This window comes from Clarias gariepinus, chromosome 16 (assembly GCF_024256425.1).
Source record: "Clarias gariepinus isolate MV-2021 ecotype Netherlands chromosome 16, CGAR_prim_01v2, whole genome shotgun sequence".
Classification (NCBI taxonomy): Eukaryota; Metazoa; Chordata; class Actinopteri; order Siluriformes; family Clariidae; genus Clarias; species Clarias gariepinus.
This window is the reverse complement of record NC_071115.1, coordinates 2,984,115-2,999,430: the sequence shown is the minus strand read 5'-3', so window position 1 is coordinate 2,999,430 and position 15,316 is coordinate 2,984,115. Positions and strand designations below refer to the sequence as shown.

At 37.7% G+C, this 15,316-nt stretch overlaps 1 protein-coding gene across 2 annotated transcripts; it reads left to right on the top strand.

The window, feature by feature from the left end:
• Nucleotides 1-2,157: 2,157 nt before the first annotated feature.
• Nucleotides 2,158-13,518, top strand: LOC128544327 (scavenger receptor cysteine-rich type 1 protein M130). 2 transcript variants are annotated; one of them, XM_053514331.1, is made up of 5 exons: nt 2,159-2,447; nt 9,755-9,784; nt 11,196-11,510; nt 11,992-12,123; nt 12,695-13,518. In XM_053514331.1, exons 1-5 carry the CDS (start codon nt 2,375-2,377, stop codon nt 12,907-12,909), a joined length of 765 nt encoding a protein of 254 aa, XP_053370306.1. In that variant the 5' UTR covers nt 2,159-2,374; the 3' UTR covers nt 12,910-13,518. The 2 variants fall into 2 exon arrangements, with proteins under 2 accessions (XP_053370307.1, XP_053370306.1); XM_053514332.1 differs by lacking the exon at nt 9,755-9,784 and having other exon boundaries at nt 2,158-2,447.
• The last annotated feature ends 1,798 nt before the right edge of the window (nt 13,519-15,316 follow it).

Here is a 15,316-nt window from a genome sequence, read left to right as displayed (position 1 = left end):
AGGCCATCATATACAAATTGAGTAAAAGGGGAACCACAGGGACCTCACCAATAACAGAATGGCAAAAGTGGTTCAAGTGATTTTTATTGCTATTTCAAATACTTAAGGCAGGTACAGTTACATACAAAGCATGACAACTTTTCCTCAGTACCATGCTACTACCTTAAATACAGAACAAGAAAAAAGAGTAATAAAAACAACAATAACTCATTTTGGTTGCAGTAAACATGTTAATTAACTGCAATGTGTTAATTATTTTGTTTGCAGAGGTTTACCACTGGTTTAAGAAAGAGATTTGCCAAAATTGCAAGTAATGTAATAGTCATAACAAATTGTTTTCTATGGTGGTGATACTTTTTCAGATGACGGGATGCCGAAGAGTTTGTTTAAGGGGAGCATGTGGTCATCCACAATGCTAACCACAAAGTGTGTGGTAAATATCTATGATTTTGTTCACCTTCATGACGTTTTCTTTGTTAGTCACCACAGCTCCTCTCTGTATGGTAATTCATTATTCATGCTAGGATTGTAGATAATAAGGCAGTTGTTTAAAAACCTGGAGGGGGGGCATAACTGGACATGTTGTCTTGTCTTGGGTGAAGCCCTGGATGCCCTGTCGGGATTTATATTGCCACTGTCCTGGAAGGGGCGAGTGGCAAGTGCATGTTATTTAAAATGTAAAAGTAAAGTTTAGTTTTTTTATTTTAGAAATAATTGTTATGATCTGTGAGTTATGTTGAGACATGAATATAAGCAGTTCTGTTTTTGCTACTTTACATACTTTAAATAATAGCTACAGTAAAAAAGAATGTTAATATAAATTTTCTGAAATAAAATGTATCTAAAATGTATCTTTTTTAATCTCATGTGCAACAGTTAAAGTGACTATAACTAGTAAGGAACTGATGCTGATTAGAAAACTAACCTGAAGAAATAAGTAACACAGACAAAATTAACTTCTAAATGCAGTTCTCTGTTACACATACATGGTTCATCTCTGTTAACAAAGGAAACCACGTGTGCAAGAAGCCTAAACCACAGCAATACGCATGCGCCACACACTAGCCAAAAGCTACCTTTAACATTTTTTTTCTATTTATTAATAGAATAACTACATGTTCGCATTTTTAAGCTGCATCATATTGTGTAAGTCTTTTTGCTTTTTAAAAATAAAAATGAATATGTTGTTGCTCTGGCAGAATGCGAGTTCTTTCTCTTAGCTCAGACAGCACAGACTGAGAATAGCACAGTGATGATGTCATTTCCTTTTAAAGAAACAGTACAGTATTGTTATCACCATAGTGTAAAAGAACTATAATAAAACCAAAAATTATCAGAATTTGGTGACATTTCAACAGAAAGTTAATAATTCTAATAATAATTCTGGATAAGTGTCCTAGCATTTGTACACTGGTTATAGAGGAAAATAAATTATACAAAGACTGCAGTGATTACACATTTTTAGCACTACATTTAATAACTTTGTTTAGTAACACTCCCTTATTTTAAATAATAATATATAAATAATTATATATGTAGCTCTTCTACAATGTTTTAGGTTGGTCTGTAGTCTGAGAGCTACAAACAGCTGGAATCAGATGCTTGACAAGTAAAACCAATAGTTAGAGTTAAAACCAAGGGATAGGGTTAATGTTCATTCTTTATCCAGGAAGCTGAATGATTCTTGCCTCAATCCAGATACAGTAAATAGACGGTCTGAAACAGTGGTGTCAGCAAAACAGAGTGGGGGTTGGAATATTTTTCAGAAATAATTGTGAAATAACCTGTTTTAAAAAAAATGTTGCAAAATTTGCAACATTTAGTGTTTGACGCAGTCAATTGAAGTGCTAAAGTGCCTCTAGTCACTTTACGGAGATATTATATACCATTCTCTATGACCATCATTAAAGCAGGAGAGTTTAAGCCCAGACAAGTTGTTCTAGGCAATTGCCTCATGGCATGACACTCTTAATAACAGACTTTATGATGTTTTTGTTCTTTGTCACCTCTATGTATGATAGCTAGATAGGATGGTAGATGAACGGAAGTAACAAGAGGAAGTGGATTTTTTTGTTTGACAGTTTGTGGGCTTTGACAAGTATTTTTAACCAGCATGATTCCTAAGACATACAGTAAAGTACAGTACAAACTGTGTTTTGAGGACTTACATTGTTAAGATGAACAGAAAGCAACGAAAGTGGTATTAATTTAGCTCATTAATTCAACTTCTTTATTGTCGTGTGTTTGTGATAGAAGTGATATTTAACATACATTTTGACCAGTCACAGAGACAGGAACTGACCAAAAAATCAACTCCACCTCTTCAATTGCGCAGAAAAATACCACCAGCTTTTATCATTACACCACAGCAGCAATGGACATTAATAGTAAACGGAATGACGCTTCAAAGATCACCATGCTGAGAGTCATTTTCAATTTAATCCTTGGTAAATTCAATGTTTTTATTAATATATTTTAACTTATCTTAAATATTAAGAACAATTAAAAAAATACAAATATGAAATAATTTTACTTGTTGATTGCTTATTTTTTATTGTAGATTTATTTATGAAAATATGTATGAAATTTTTGATTAAATATCTAGTACATACAATAATATGGCAAATATAGATTCATTATGTGACTATGAAGATATTCTACAAAGAAATCCATTTTCATGTTTATTTAAACTCACATAAATGTTTCCATACATTTTACATAAAACGAATATAATTTCAAGCAATAATTATGGAAATGTTGATGTAATATCTTGAGTAGAAATAAGAATGATCAAAGAAGTAGGATTAAATAAGGATTTAGAATCACTATTTCATGAACATAGAACCTTATAAATTCTCGATTTTAAAAGTGAGTTACTGAAAATATAAAAGATGTATATATAAGAAAATAAGATTTGTTTTTACCTTGGCTAATGTGAAATGCATAGTTTTTAATGTGTGAGGTACCAAACATTTGCAATGAGAAATTATTTTGCCCAGAAAGCAAAATGTTTCTTAGAATCAGTTTAATTTATTTTATATTATTTCAGTCGAATCTCAGCCAGTACATCAATAGCCAGTACATGTACCACAAAGAAATCATTCATCTTAATTAGTGGACTCTTAAGCCAAACACCATGCTGTCTTGTTCCATTCAGCCCACACGAACCTGCAAAAAAAAAGAAAAAGAAAAAAATATATATATATGTATTGCAATTGCATGTAGTACTCAACATTTTCACACTGACTAATAGTCACTTCCTGTATAAAAGTGTAATGATGTTATGAATTGTACTGAAGTGGAACAAATGAGTAATTACATATATAATACGTATATAATATGTATATGTATATGTATATATACAGTGAGTACACCCATTTTAGCAACCCCTTTATTTCATGTTAATATTTACAGTAGTCAATGTGCAGCTTGTACGACGGTACAGATTTACTGTCCTCTAACAACAACTCAACATGCAGACTTTATTGTCTAAATAACTGCCAACGAAAATGAGTACACGCTAAGTAAACATGTCAAAACTGTGTCTAAAGGGTCAAAATTGTGTGAGCATCGTTGCTATCTATCACGGCCATAATCCCCCAGAGCTGCACATGTTGTTGCTGGGATCCTCTTCTATTCCTCCATAATGATATCATGAAGCTGCTGGATGTTATACACACAGCACTTTACCACCTTCCACTTGAGGATGTCCCACAGGTGCTCAATAGGGTTCAGGACTGGAGACCAACTGTACTCAGCCACTGACAAACACATGAACATGATGAATAGGACATATGACTTTACATAGTTAAAGATTTACAGCTTTTATCACTTAGGGTGTACTCACTTTTGTTGCAAGTTGCACAAGTTGCACATTGACTTCTCCAAAATATATCCAAGTTTCATTTATATAGTATTGTCCTTTGAGAGTGGCAGCACAGTGTTGATTCCCATCCAGTCTCGATTCCCGTCTCTGTGTGCATGGAGGTTGGATGTTCTCTCCGTGCTTGGTGGTTTTCTTCCCACAGTCCAAAGACATGCAGATTAGGCTAATTTGCGTTCCCAAATTGCCCATAATGTGTGGGTGCATGTGTGTGTGCCCTGTGATGGATTGCCACCCTGTCCAGAGTGTTCCCTGCCTTGTGCCCTAAGTCTCCTGGGATAGGCTTAAGGCCCCTGGATACAGGATAAAGCGGTATAGAAGATGAGTAAGTGAGTGTCCTTTGAGAAGATACACTTAAATGTGTGCTGAAATTAAAGGGCTGGTCTCGCTTTTGAAAGTGGGTATATACATATTGCAAGTAACCCAGTTTGCGAGCGTTCGGCAACCTAAGCAAGAAAATTTAATACATTTTGACTTGTTAAACAAGAAAGTCTTGCGTTTCCTGTTTTAACGCCGAGAGTCACATGATCTTAATAAGACTTTACAATAACACTGTGACTACATGTGTGTGCGCGTAAAACATCTTTTATTTTGGGTTTGAATGTGTGTGTGTAGGACAACTTTTACACACACACACACACACACACACACACACACACACACACACACACACACACATACACACTAGTTTACCAAATAGAGACTTACCCACCTCACCAAACCCCCTCGCTTCACACCTTGTCTGCAAACTAGTGTGTGTGTGTGTGTGTGTGTGTGTGTGTAGGTGTGTGTGTGTGTGCCCATGTGTAAAAGTCATCCTACATAGCAGCCCTCTCCCCCCGCTTCCTCCTCTCCTCTCTCTGGTCTCAATCTACTACAGCCACGATTCTTTTAAACATTAATGTGCAGGTTAATTTGTATTATTTTTACTTAATATTTTTCAAATTCAAATTTTATTTGTCACATACACAGTCATACACAGTACGAAATGTAGTGAAATGCTTACACGACCGCCAGTGACCTTAAAAAGAGAATTAAAGCTTATAATAGTAATAAATATGAATAAAAGAAATACAATAGAAAATTTAAATAAAAAAATAAAATAAATAAAATAAAATTTAACTAGGAAAAATAGAACTAAAAATAGAAACTGAAAATAGAAATGTACCGTACAAATAGAAATATAATGGTGTGCAAATATGCATAGAAAAAGTGACTTTGTGCTAAGGTTATTAAAGTGTCTTTGTGCAATGGTCCAGAGTGTAAACGTAAACATGTAGTGTAGATGTGCGTGGAGTTGTCCATAGTGTCCATGGATGTATAAAGATTGATTAATTGATTGTGAAAATTGTGAAAATATTGTGTTAATTCTGCATAGTGGTGTGGTTGAAAGACCTTATCGCCTGCGGGAGGAAGCTCCTCCTCAGTCTCTCTGTGTTGGCCCTCAGGGAGCGAAATCGCTTCCCAGACCGCAACAGAGTAAACAGTCCATTGTTGGGGTGGCTGAGGTCCTTCACGACCTTCCTGGCCTTGGTCCAGCACCGCTTGGTGTAGATTGAATGCAGGTCAGGGAGCTCGGTGCGGATGATGCGCTCAGCTGATCGCACCACCCTCTGTAGAGCTCGTCTGTCCTGCATGGTGCTGTTCCCGAACCAGGTCGTGTTGTTTCCCATCAGGATGCTCTCTATGGTGCAGGAGTAGAAATTCCTGAGCACCTTGGAGGGCAGTCTAAAGTCTCTCAAGCATCTGAGGTGGTACAGAGGCTGCCGGGCCTTTTTTACCACAGTGTTGATGTGACAGAACCATGCCAGGTCCTGCGTGATGTGAACACCGAGGTATCTGAAGCTGTCCACTCTCTCCACTGGGCTCCTGTTGATGATGGGGGTCTGGTAGTTCCTCACCTGCTTTGTACTGAAGTCCACTATCAGCTCCTTTGTCTTGCTGACGTTCAGGAGGAGATTGTTCCTCTGGCACCAGTTCTCCAGATTTCCAACCTCCTCCAGGTAGGCCGTCTCATCGCTGTTGGTGATCAGGCCCACCACGACAGTGTCGTCAGCAAACTTGATGACGGTGGTGGAGTTGGTAGTGGCCACGCAGTCGTGGGTGTACAAAGAGTACAGCAGGGGGCTCAGAACACAACCCTGGGGGGCTCCAGTACTGAGAGTGATGGAGGCTGAGACATGTCCGCCCATCCTTACTGCCTGTGGTCTGCCAGTCAGAAAATTGGAGATCCACTGACACATGGATGAGCTGAGTCCCAGGTGCTCCAGCTTGGTGGTGAGTGTGGAGGGAATTATGGTATTAAATGCAGAGCTGTAGTCGATGAAGAGCATTTTCACATAATTCCCCCTCCGAGTGTCCAGGTGACTGAGAGATGTATGGAGGAGATGTGAGATTGCATCGTTTGTGGAACGGTTTGGACGGTATGCAAACTGTAGTGGGTCCAGTGTGTCTGGTAGTGAAGAAATGATGAAGTCCCTGACCAGGCGTTCAAAGCACTTCATCACTACTGAGGTGAGGGCTACAGGGCGATAGTCATTGAGAGAAGCAGGATGTGGTTTCTTTGGGACAGGAACAATGATGGACTCTTTGAAGCATGTGGGGATCACCGACTGAGATAAAGAGATGTTGAATATCTCAGTGAACACAGGTGCTAGCTGGTCTGCACAGGCTCTGAGGATATGGCCTAAGATGCGGTCTGGTCCTGCTGCTTTCCTGGTGTTCACTCTCTTGAAGGCTCTCCTCACGCCATGCTCGGTGATGATGAACGCGCTTCCGGTGCTGGCAGTGACTTCCTGTCTGCAGCCGTTAGCGCCGCTAGCATTAGCATCGCTAGCGTCTTTAGCTGCAGCCTCGAAGCGAGCATAGAAAGTGTTCAGCTCGTCTGCCAGAGTCACGTCCGCGTTCGTCATACCGGTTGTTGGTGCTTTATAGTCCGTAATTGTCCTTAGTCCCTGCCACAGGCTCCTAGAGTCACTCTGTTGGAGCTGTGACTCTAGTTTCCTCCCATAGCGCTGCTTCGCCTCTTTCACCGCCTTCCGGACATTGTATGACGCAGCCTTGTACGGTTCCATGTCCCCTGACGCGAGTCCCGTGTTGTAGGCAGCGGTGCGAGATTTCAGAGCATCGCGGATGGTTTTATCCACCCACGGCTTCTGGTTGGGAAACGTTCTAATAGTCTTTTTTTCCACAGTATCATCCGCTAGTTTCCTGATAAATCCCACAACCGCTTCCGTAAACACGCTGACGTCATCGGAGCTGTTTCTGAACATGTCCCAGTCTGCATCATCGAGTGCGTCCTGTAACGCGGCCACCGATTGGTCCGTCCAGCGCGCGACCTCCCTCTGAACCGGAACTTCCTGTTTCAGCCTTTGTTTGTATTTTGGCATGAGGAAGATGGCGGCGTGGTCGAATTTACCAAACGGTGGGCAAGATTGTGCCTTGTAGCCGTCCTTGACAGTTGTATAGCAGTGGTCCAGTGTTCTTTCGCCCCTGGTGGGGCAAGTGATATGCTGATAAAAGTTCGGCGCTGTTTGAGGTTGGCACTGTTAAAGTCCCCCGCCACAATAAGCGCAGTCCCGGTGTTGTGTTTGGTGCTGTGTGAGTGCCTCATGCAGCTCGCATAAGGCAGTGTCCGTGTCCGCTAGTGGTGGAATATAAACGGCGCTGATTATGACCGATGTGAACGCCCGACGTAGATAAAAAGGACGACACATGATGGACAGTAGTTCCAGATTTGGTGTGCAGGAGCGTGTGAGAGGAACAACGCTCGCACTGTTGCACCAGCTGCTGTTCACCATTAAACACATGCCACCTCCCTTGACTTCCCCGAGTCCCGTGTCCTGTCCATGCGATGAACCGAGAAGAACTCGGCCGGCTGGATGGCGTGGTCCGGCACCGCTGGGTTCTGCCATGTCTCGGTGAAGCAGAGGAGATTGCAGTCCTGAATGTCTCTCTGGAACTTTATCCTGGCCCTGAGGTCATCGAGATTGTTCTCCAGTGACTGGACGTTGGCGAGCAGGATGCTAAGCAGAGGTGTGCGGTGTGCACGGGCTCTCAGCCTGTTCCTGACGCCGGCTCGTTTCCCTCGAGGCCGCCGCTTCGCGTCGCGTCCTTTGTTTTTCCTCAGGATCTCACTCGGCCAGCTCGGATCCGGGGTTAAAAACTTCGAATTGTGAGTACATTGTATACCAATAGAAACAAGAGTGTCTCTATCATAACTAATGTACTCCATGGTGGTAATTTGACTGGTTTTAAAACGCCAAAAACTAACTTAAAGAACAAAAACAAAGAAAAGGTGGTCGAGCAGTCGTGATGGCAGCCGACCTCACCGGCGCCATCTTGAATTTTATATGGATTTTCTTGGGTTGTGGAACGAATTGTCTGACTTTCCATTATTTCTTATGGGGGAAATTTGCTTTGATAGAAGTGTGCTTTTATATACTCGAAAAAATGCTTTTGGAAAGAATTATGCTCGCAACTATATATATAAATCATTATATAATAATATAACCATTATTAGTTTGTGAACGTTCCGCAAGATGAGCATAAATTTTAAGTAAATTTTCAAGACGAGCAAGTCTTGAAATACTACCGAGTATCATCGAGTATCATGTAGCATGCATAAGCTTTTTGTTTTAACGCTGAACGTCACGTGATCACAACTGAGCCAATGGATTGTTCTCCCTCTTGCGCTGCAGAATTGTGAGTAATCGTCTCCCATGCTTGGTCTCGTATAATCAACATCCATGCTGATTACTATAATCAACATCCATGCTGTGTACTGTTAACTATAACAGTATGACCACGTGTATGTGCATAAAGCATTTTTTATTTTGGGTTTGTATGTGTGTGTGTGTGTGTGTGTGTGCACGTGCATGTGTGTATAAAAGTCGTCCTTTCAGGCACATCTTTTTACATGCGTGAGTATTGTTTATTATAACTTTTTTAACGGTAAATCAGGTTAATTTGTTTTTTTTAACTTTATATATTGTATTAATTATTATATAAAATGTTTTATATTAACATTTTTACGTTGTGGAACGAATCATTGGGAGTTTTCATTATTTCTTTTGGGGGAAATTTGCTTTTACAAAAATGCTTTGATATACAAGTGTCATGAAAATGCAGGTTACTTTCAACATCACTCGTCTTTATTCTTTCGTTTGAGAATCACCAAAGAAAAGAACAGAAAAAAAACATCAAAGACTGGCTTCCCAACCTGGGTCTGCAGGCGGGCTTATTAGAAAATTAAAGCAAGTCAGTCAGAAAACAAAACAGAAGCTACGAATGGATTATTTTACAGCCTTGACCTTTACAGTGATCTGCCATCATAAACCAACCCAGCCCCGTCCCTGCAGACACCTCTCAGTCCTGAGGAGGAAACAAAGAACACATAGAAAGTTAAACGTAGCACATCGACAAACATGACAACAACAGTGAACGGATGGGGATCTACGGGTTCGGCTGGTTTAAATAGTGACACAGGGGGAAGACACAGGTGAAACTAATCTGTTAATACTCTGAGAGACATACCGATGTAGACACATTAGGGGGAGACAAAGCAGCGGCTTAGTAATCCGGAGAACCAAATCTTATTTCCTGGGACTATTAGCTCAGGTGTGACAAGAAGCGTGCTTCTGGAATTAATTGTGCTCGCAACCCAAGGTTCCATATATATATATATATATATATATATATATATATATATATATATATATATATATATACGTATATATACACACAGTAGGCTATATATGACTTTTTCCATGCATATACTACATTTAAGTACAGTATTTAGACAAACCACAGAGTTTTTACAATAAATTATTTGTTTAATGAAATTTCTCCTCTTTTATTTTCTCACCTTAGTCAGTGTTCTTGGAGCATTTCTGCTGACTGGTAAGTAAACATTTCATAGAAATAAATTAGATTTTGTCAACTCAAATTACGTTGTCGGTACTTGTGACTTTATATGTAATTACCTACAGATATCATTATTACAAAGCATAGCAGTGTGGAATTAGACTTAGCGAAGCCCGTCATGACATCACTCAGAGAAAAAAAACATATTATATGATGAATGGTGCTGGATGAAGCTGGGGCTTGACACACGGACTACGTCTTGCGGAAGGGATGGAGCTGTGAGCTTTTTAAATCTGAGCAGTGGGGCAGGGATGATGTCCTCACAGTCAAATGGTGGAAGCATGCACTGCTCTAAAACCCAGCTGGTAGAAAGCAGCACATCCTTGGTGCAAGAGGAAGCTGTTAAGCTAGGTGGAGAAGGTGCAGTAGCTGTTTAAGACAGAAACAGACATGGCTTAGACAAGGCAGGGCTGAAAAGGAATGGCTCATGGCCTGCTTTAATTAATCCTACTTCTTTGTTCATTCTTATACCTACCCAAAATAAAAGATGTTTTACGCGCACACACATGTAGTCACAGTGTTATTGTAAACAGTAAATCTCGACAAATCATGGATCATCAATTTACCTAAACAAATACCAACAGGAAATGTCTCATGGTTAACCAAGCTTTTAGAAACCATCTTATGATAAACAGGGATTTTAGGAACTATAACTGGACTCTCAGAAAGCATATTAGGTCTCACTGGGCTGTCGATGAGCATAACAAGGCTTTCCGAAATCATAACTGGGTTCTCAAGCCTCACAATGCATAACTGTAAAGCTCTTAATGAGCATATTATAGTTGTGAGAAAGCACAACAGGGTTAAGAAGCGTAAACTGGGTTTTCTCTCTGGGTTTAAGCATTCTCTAAACTATAATTCCTTGCTTCATATAGGGAGCCTCCTTATCCCGAACAACTTTGTGCTTGCGAAGGGCACAGGCTTTATAAAGTGCCATTGTTGCCAGCTTACGATCATGAGGAAGCTTGCATATTGTAATCATAACCCTTATTAAATTATGTTACATTGTTGTTAAAATGGTTGTTTAAACAATTAATCTTTGTCTAATCTAATTTTATTTCATTTAATTTATTCTGTTTTTCCTGTGATTTTGATTTCCTTTTCTTTCTTTTTTTCATAGTGGTATTGATAGTCCATAAAGTCTAACTTTTTATGAAAAAAAAATCCTTATTAAGCTCTAAACTGGAGGGAGGTGGCAGGTTAAAAATAAGCAAGAAATCTGAATTAATTACCTAATAAATATTAGGTAAACAATATGTAAATGTCTTCATATTTTTGACCGCAAATAATAGAAGTTCATCTAACTGTAGATCTTTTTTTTTTTCATTATTTAAAGAAATATATAAATTTTCCATTTATATAACATGTGTTTTGTTATTTGTCATAGAGGGTGAGACAATACAACTTGCTGGTAGCAATCACTTCTGCACTGGTAGAGTGGAAGTCTATTATAATAACCAGTGGGGAGGAGTGTGTGATAATGGCTGGAACATGACTGCTGCACAGGTGGTGTGTAGACAGCTTGGATGTGGTAAAGCTATCAACATTCCTCAAAGTGCCAGCTTTGGTCAGAGAAGTGGCCCAATATGGATGAATAATGTTCGCTGTTCTGGAAGTGAAAGCAACATCACACAGTGCTCTCATAATGGATTTAAAAATCACAGCTGTGTCAATGGCAATGATGCTGGTGTCATTTGCTTAGGTAGTGAAAACTCTTCTGACAAACAAATCATATAACTTTGTTATCATTATGGTTTTATTTATTATACAATGCACATTGCACTTATTACCATATACTATAAAAATAAACAAACAAAAAATACATTGTATGTAAGAATACTTTTAACACTTTTTTAAAGTGTTTGAGTGATTTACTAAATCCAATTTAACTTAAATAGGTACAGATGTTAAGAACTAGCTAAACAGCTATAACACAATTATACATTATTTAAAAAGTTATATGATTTTAAAACCTGTTATATTTTATAATCCAGAAACAAAATGATCTTTATATACTTTGCATAAATATTTAAGGATTAATGTTTGGAAATTTTGATGATGATGATGATGATGATGAATAAGATGATGATGATGAATAAGATGATGATGATTAAGATGATGATGATGATGATGATGATGAATAAGATAATGATGATGATGATGATGATTTTTTTTTCTCTTAGCATCTCTGGCTCCCTACATTGCTATTGCAGTAACATCAGTAGTGCTTTTTATCTCGGTTCTAGTCATCATTTGCATTGTGAAAATTAAGAAGAAACGGAAATTTCATGTGGCTAACAAAACAGAGGCAAAGTGTGAGTTGCAAAAATCATAAATATTTCACCAAAAAAAAAAAAAAAATCAATTTTAGATGTAGCTAATATAATTTAGTTTTATAAAAGAGTACTGTTGCATTTTTATTTTATTGCATATTTTTATATACTGTTGCATTTCTGACTGAAGTGCAGCGACAAAGCTCAGGATTATGTTTACAAGATCACTGTAGTAAATTACTGTTTCTTTACAATCTACTAGAAAAATACATGGACAACACATACTGGAACAAGCTGTTTTTAACTTCTATAGGATTAAACAAGTGATGACATGAACTCATGCAGAACTTTTACATAGTGTGTAATAGGTATAGCAAATACCTACAGTATAAATAAATAAAAACATATATTTAATTAATTATTTAATAAAAAGCTAAGAAATAGCTACATCATAATAGCATTAAAAGAATTTAGAATGTAAAGTTGATTGCTGATTAATTTCCCTTTGTGTTTTTATTTTTATTGTTATTCTTGTTGAATTCAATATTTTTTTTATACATGGGGAAATAAAACTATACACTAACGTGTACATTTTGACACATTCCATTTGTAGTCACCAAAAACACATACGAGAATCCCCAGTGCGAGACTAATGAAGAAGAGATTGACGATGAAGCTGATTATGAAAACGCAGAAATGACTTTCCAACAGAAGGAGGATTCAGAAACTTCGGATAATGACTATGTTAATGTTGGTGATGATGAACAAAGACGTGATGTGGACAATGACTGTAATGATGGAGATATTTATGCAAACTGTGAAGCATAGTTAAACAATAACAAGGTTAAATTGGATTAGTTTTCATTGTCATAAACATAAAACTTTGTTGTTGTTTTTCTTACTGGTTTTCCTACACACTTACCTTACTACTTGACAAAATGTATTTAAAATAGTTATTATTATAATAATAAATATTTAACTGCATTAGAGTAAAATGATCAGTCATTGATGACAAACTAATAACGTGAGGTTTTACATGAATTTTTTATTGTTACTAATTATAAATACTTAAAACAGTCATTAATGAATAAAGTCAGAACTTGTTGCTATTGTTTGAATCTTTTTCTAATGAAATTTAATTTTATGTTTTAAACTAATATTGCATAATTTTGATAAAAAGATAAAAGTATAATGATCCGATAAACGATAGTCAGTGAGGAAATTTCTACAGAACATGATTTTTTTTTTCAATTTGCCATTCTGCACAATCATTTGCATACTGTTCTGTTCACTACTTCCCCATTAATTTCCCTCCTATTCTCCTTATAACATATAATTTATTGTTTTGCATTAATATTATACATACTGTATACAGTGGGATACAAAACAACCTTGGTAAAATTTGCATTAATCACATTTAAACTTATATCCATAGTAATTTTCTCGAGCCATCATCAATGAATAGATTTTTGTTTACAACAAATAAAGATGACTATTCTATTTCTGTACAATATTTTGCTATCTATCTTCCTAGTTTCATGGGATTGCTAAAGCCATGGTCCAATGGAAGTTTACAAAACATTTAAAAGGTATTGATATTAGAAAAGGGGTTTCTATCAGAAAAGGCAAAAGAATTTCTGAAGAAATAAATGTATGATCAAACACTGTAAAGTTCGTCTAGACTGAAGCGAATATGGCAACGCAGAAACCTTACCAAGAAAAGGACGTAGATGTTTTTTATGTTATTGGGTGGGGTGGCTAGACAAAACTCATTTCTCACAAAAATATGAAAAAAATCACACGTACTTCCAAACAACACATAAGGCAGAATGTGTTACAGATCAAAAAAAGGATAGAAGTTTTGACTATAATACAGTATGTTGGTAACAAAAAAACTTGCCATAATTGCCCAAAGAGGAACCCCCCCCCCCCCCCCCCCGTCTTGAGCAAAGATTTTTTTTATAAATTTTGACTTGGAAAACGAACAAGTCTTGGTTTACGAGTACTGAGCATCATGTATCACGCATGCACTTCTTGTTTTGACGGAGCACCACGTGATCACAACTGAGCAAACGCTTTTTCTCTCTCTTACGCTGCAGAATTGTGGGTCATCGTCTCTCCTGCTGGATCTTAATGCTTGTCTCTCACTGGTATAATCAACATCCGTGCGCATGTGTACTGTTTACTATAACACAGTGGCCACATGTGTGTGTGTGTGTGTGTGTGTGTGTGTGTAAAACATAGTTTATTTTGTGTCTTTATGCGAGTGTGTACAGTGCATATGTAAAGCAAAAACAAGTCTCATTAGAGAGGTTAAAGATCTATTTTCTTTCTCTGCTCAAGGCTCAGCCTGCTGTGTGTGTCTGTGTGCGCGGACGACATTGGACACCGTGCCACGCACACACAAACACACAGACCCCTCCTACTTTCGCCTTTACAGACACACACACACTCTTTCTCTAAAGTCAAGTCAAGTAGGCTTTTATTGTCATTTTAACCATATACAGTTTAGTACACGATGAAACAAAACAACGTTCCTCCAGGACCAAGGTGCTTTTGATAAATTAACAAAACTGACTAGCTAACTAACTAAAAAGAGACAAACCAGATTAACATTATAAATTAACAGAAACTATCCTATCTAAAGTCCTATACAGAAAAAGACAAAAAAAGACAACAAAGTGCAAAAAGAACATTAAGGCTTGTCTCAATTTTGCTAAAAAACATCTTAATGATTGCCAGGACTTTTGGAAAAATACCTTGTGGACCAACGAGACAAAAGTTGAACTTTTTGGAAGGTGCGTGTCCTGTTACATCTGGCGTAAAAGTAACACAGTATTTCAGAAAAAGAACATCATACCAACAGTAAAATATGGTGGTGGTAGTGTGATGGTCTGGGGTTGTTTTGCTGCTTCAGGATCTGGAAGGCTTCCTGTGATAGATGGAACCATGAATTCTACTGTCTATTAGGTTCAGGGGGCAATTACTTTTCCACACAGGGCCATGTAGGTTTGGATTTTTTTTCTCCCTAAATAATAAAAAACATCATTTAAAAACTGCATTTTGTGTTTACTTGTGTTATCTTTGACTAATAGTTAAATGTGTTTGATGATCAGAAACATTTTGTGTGACAAACATGCAAAAGAATAAGAAATCAGGAAGGGGGCAAATAGTTTTTCACACCACTATAATTAAAAATCTATGACAGTACTGTACAGAATATTTGAGCCACAAT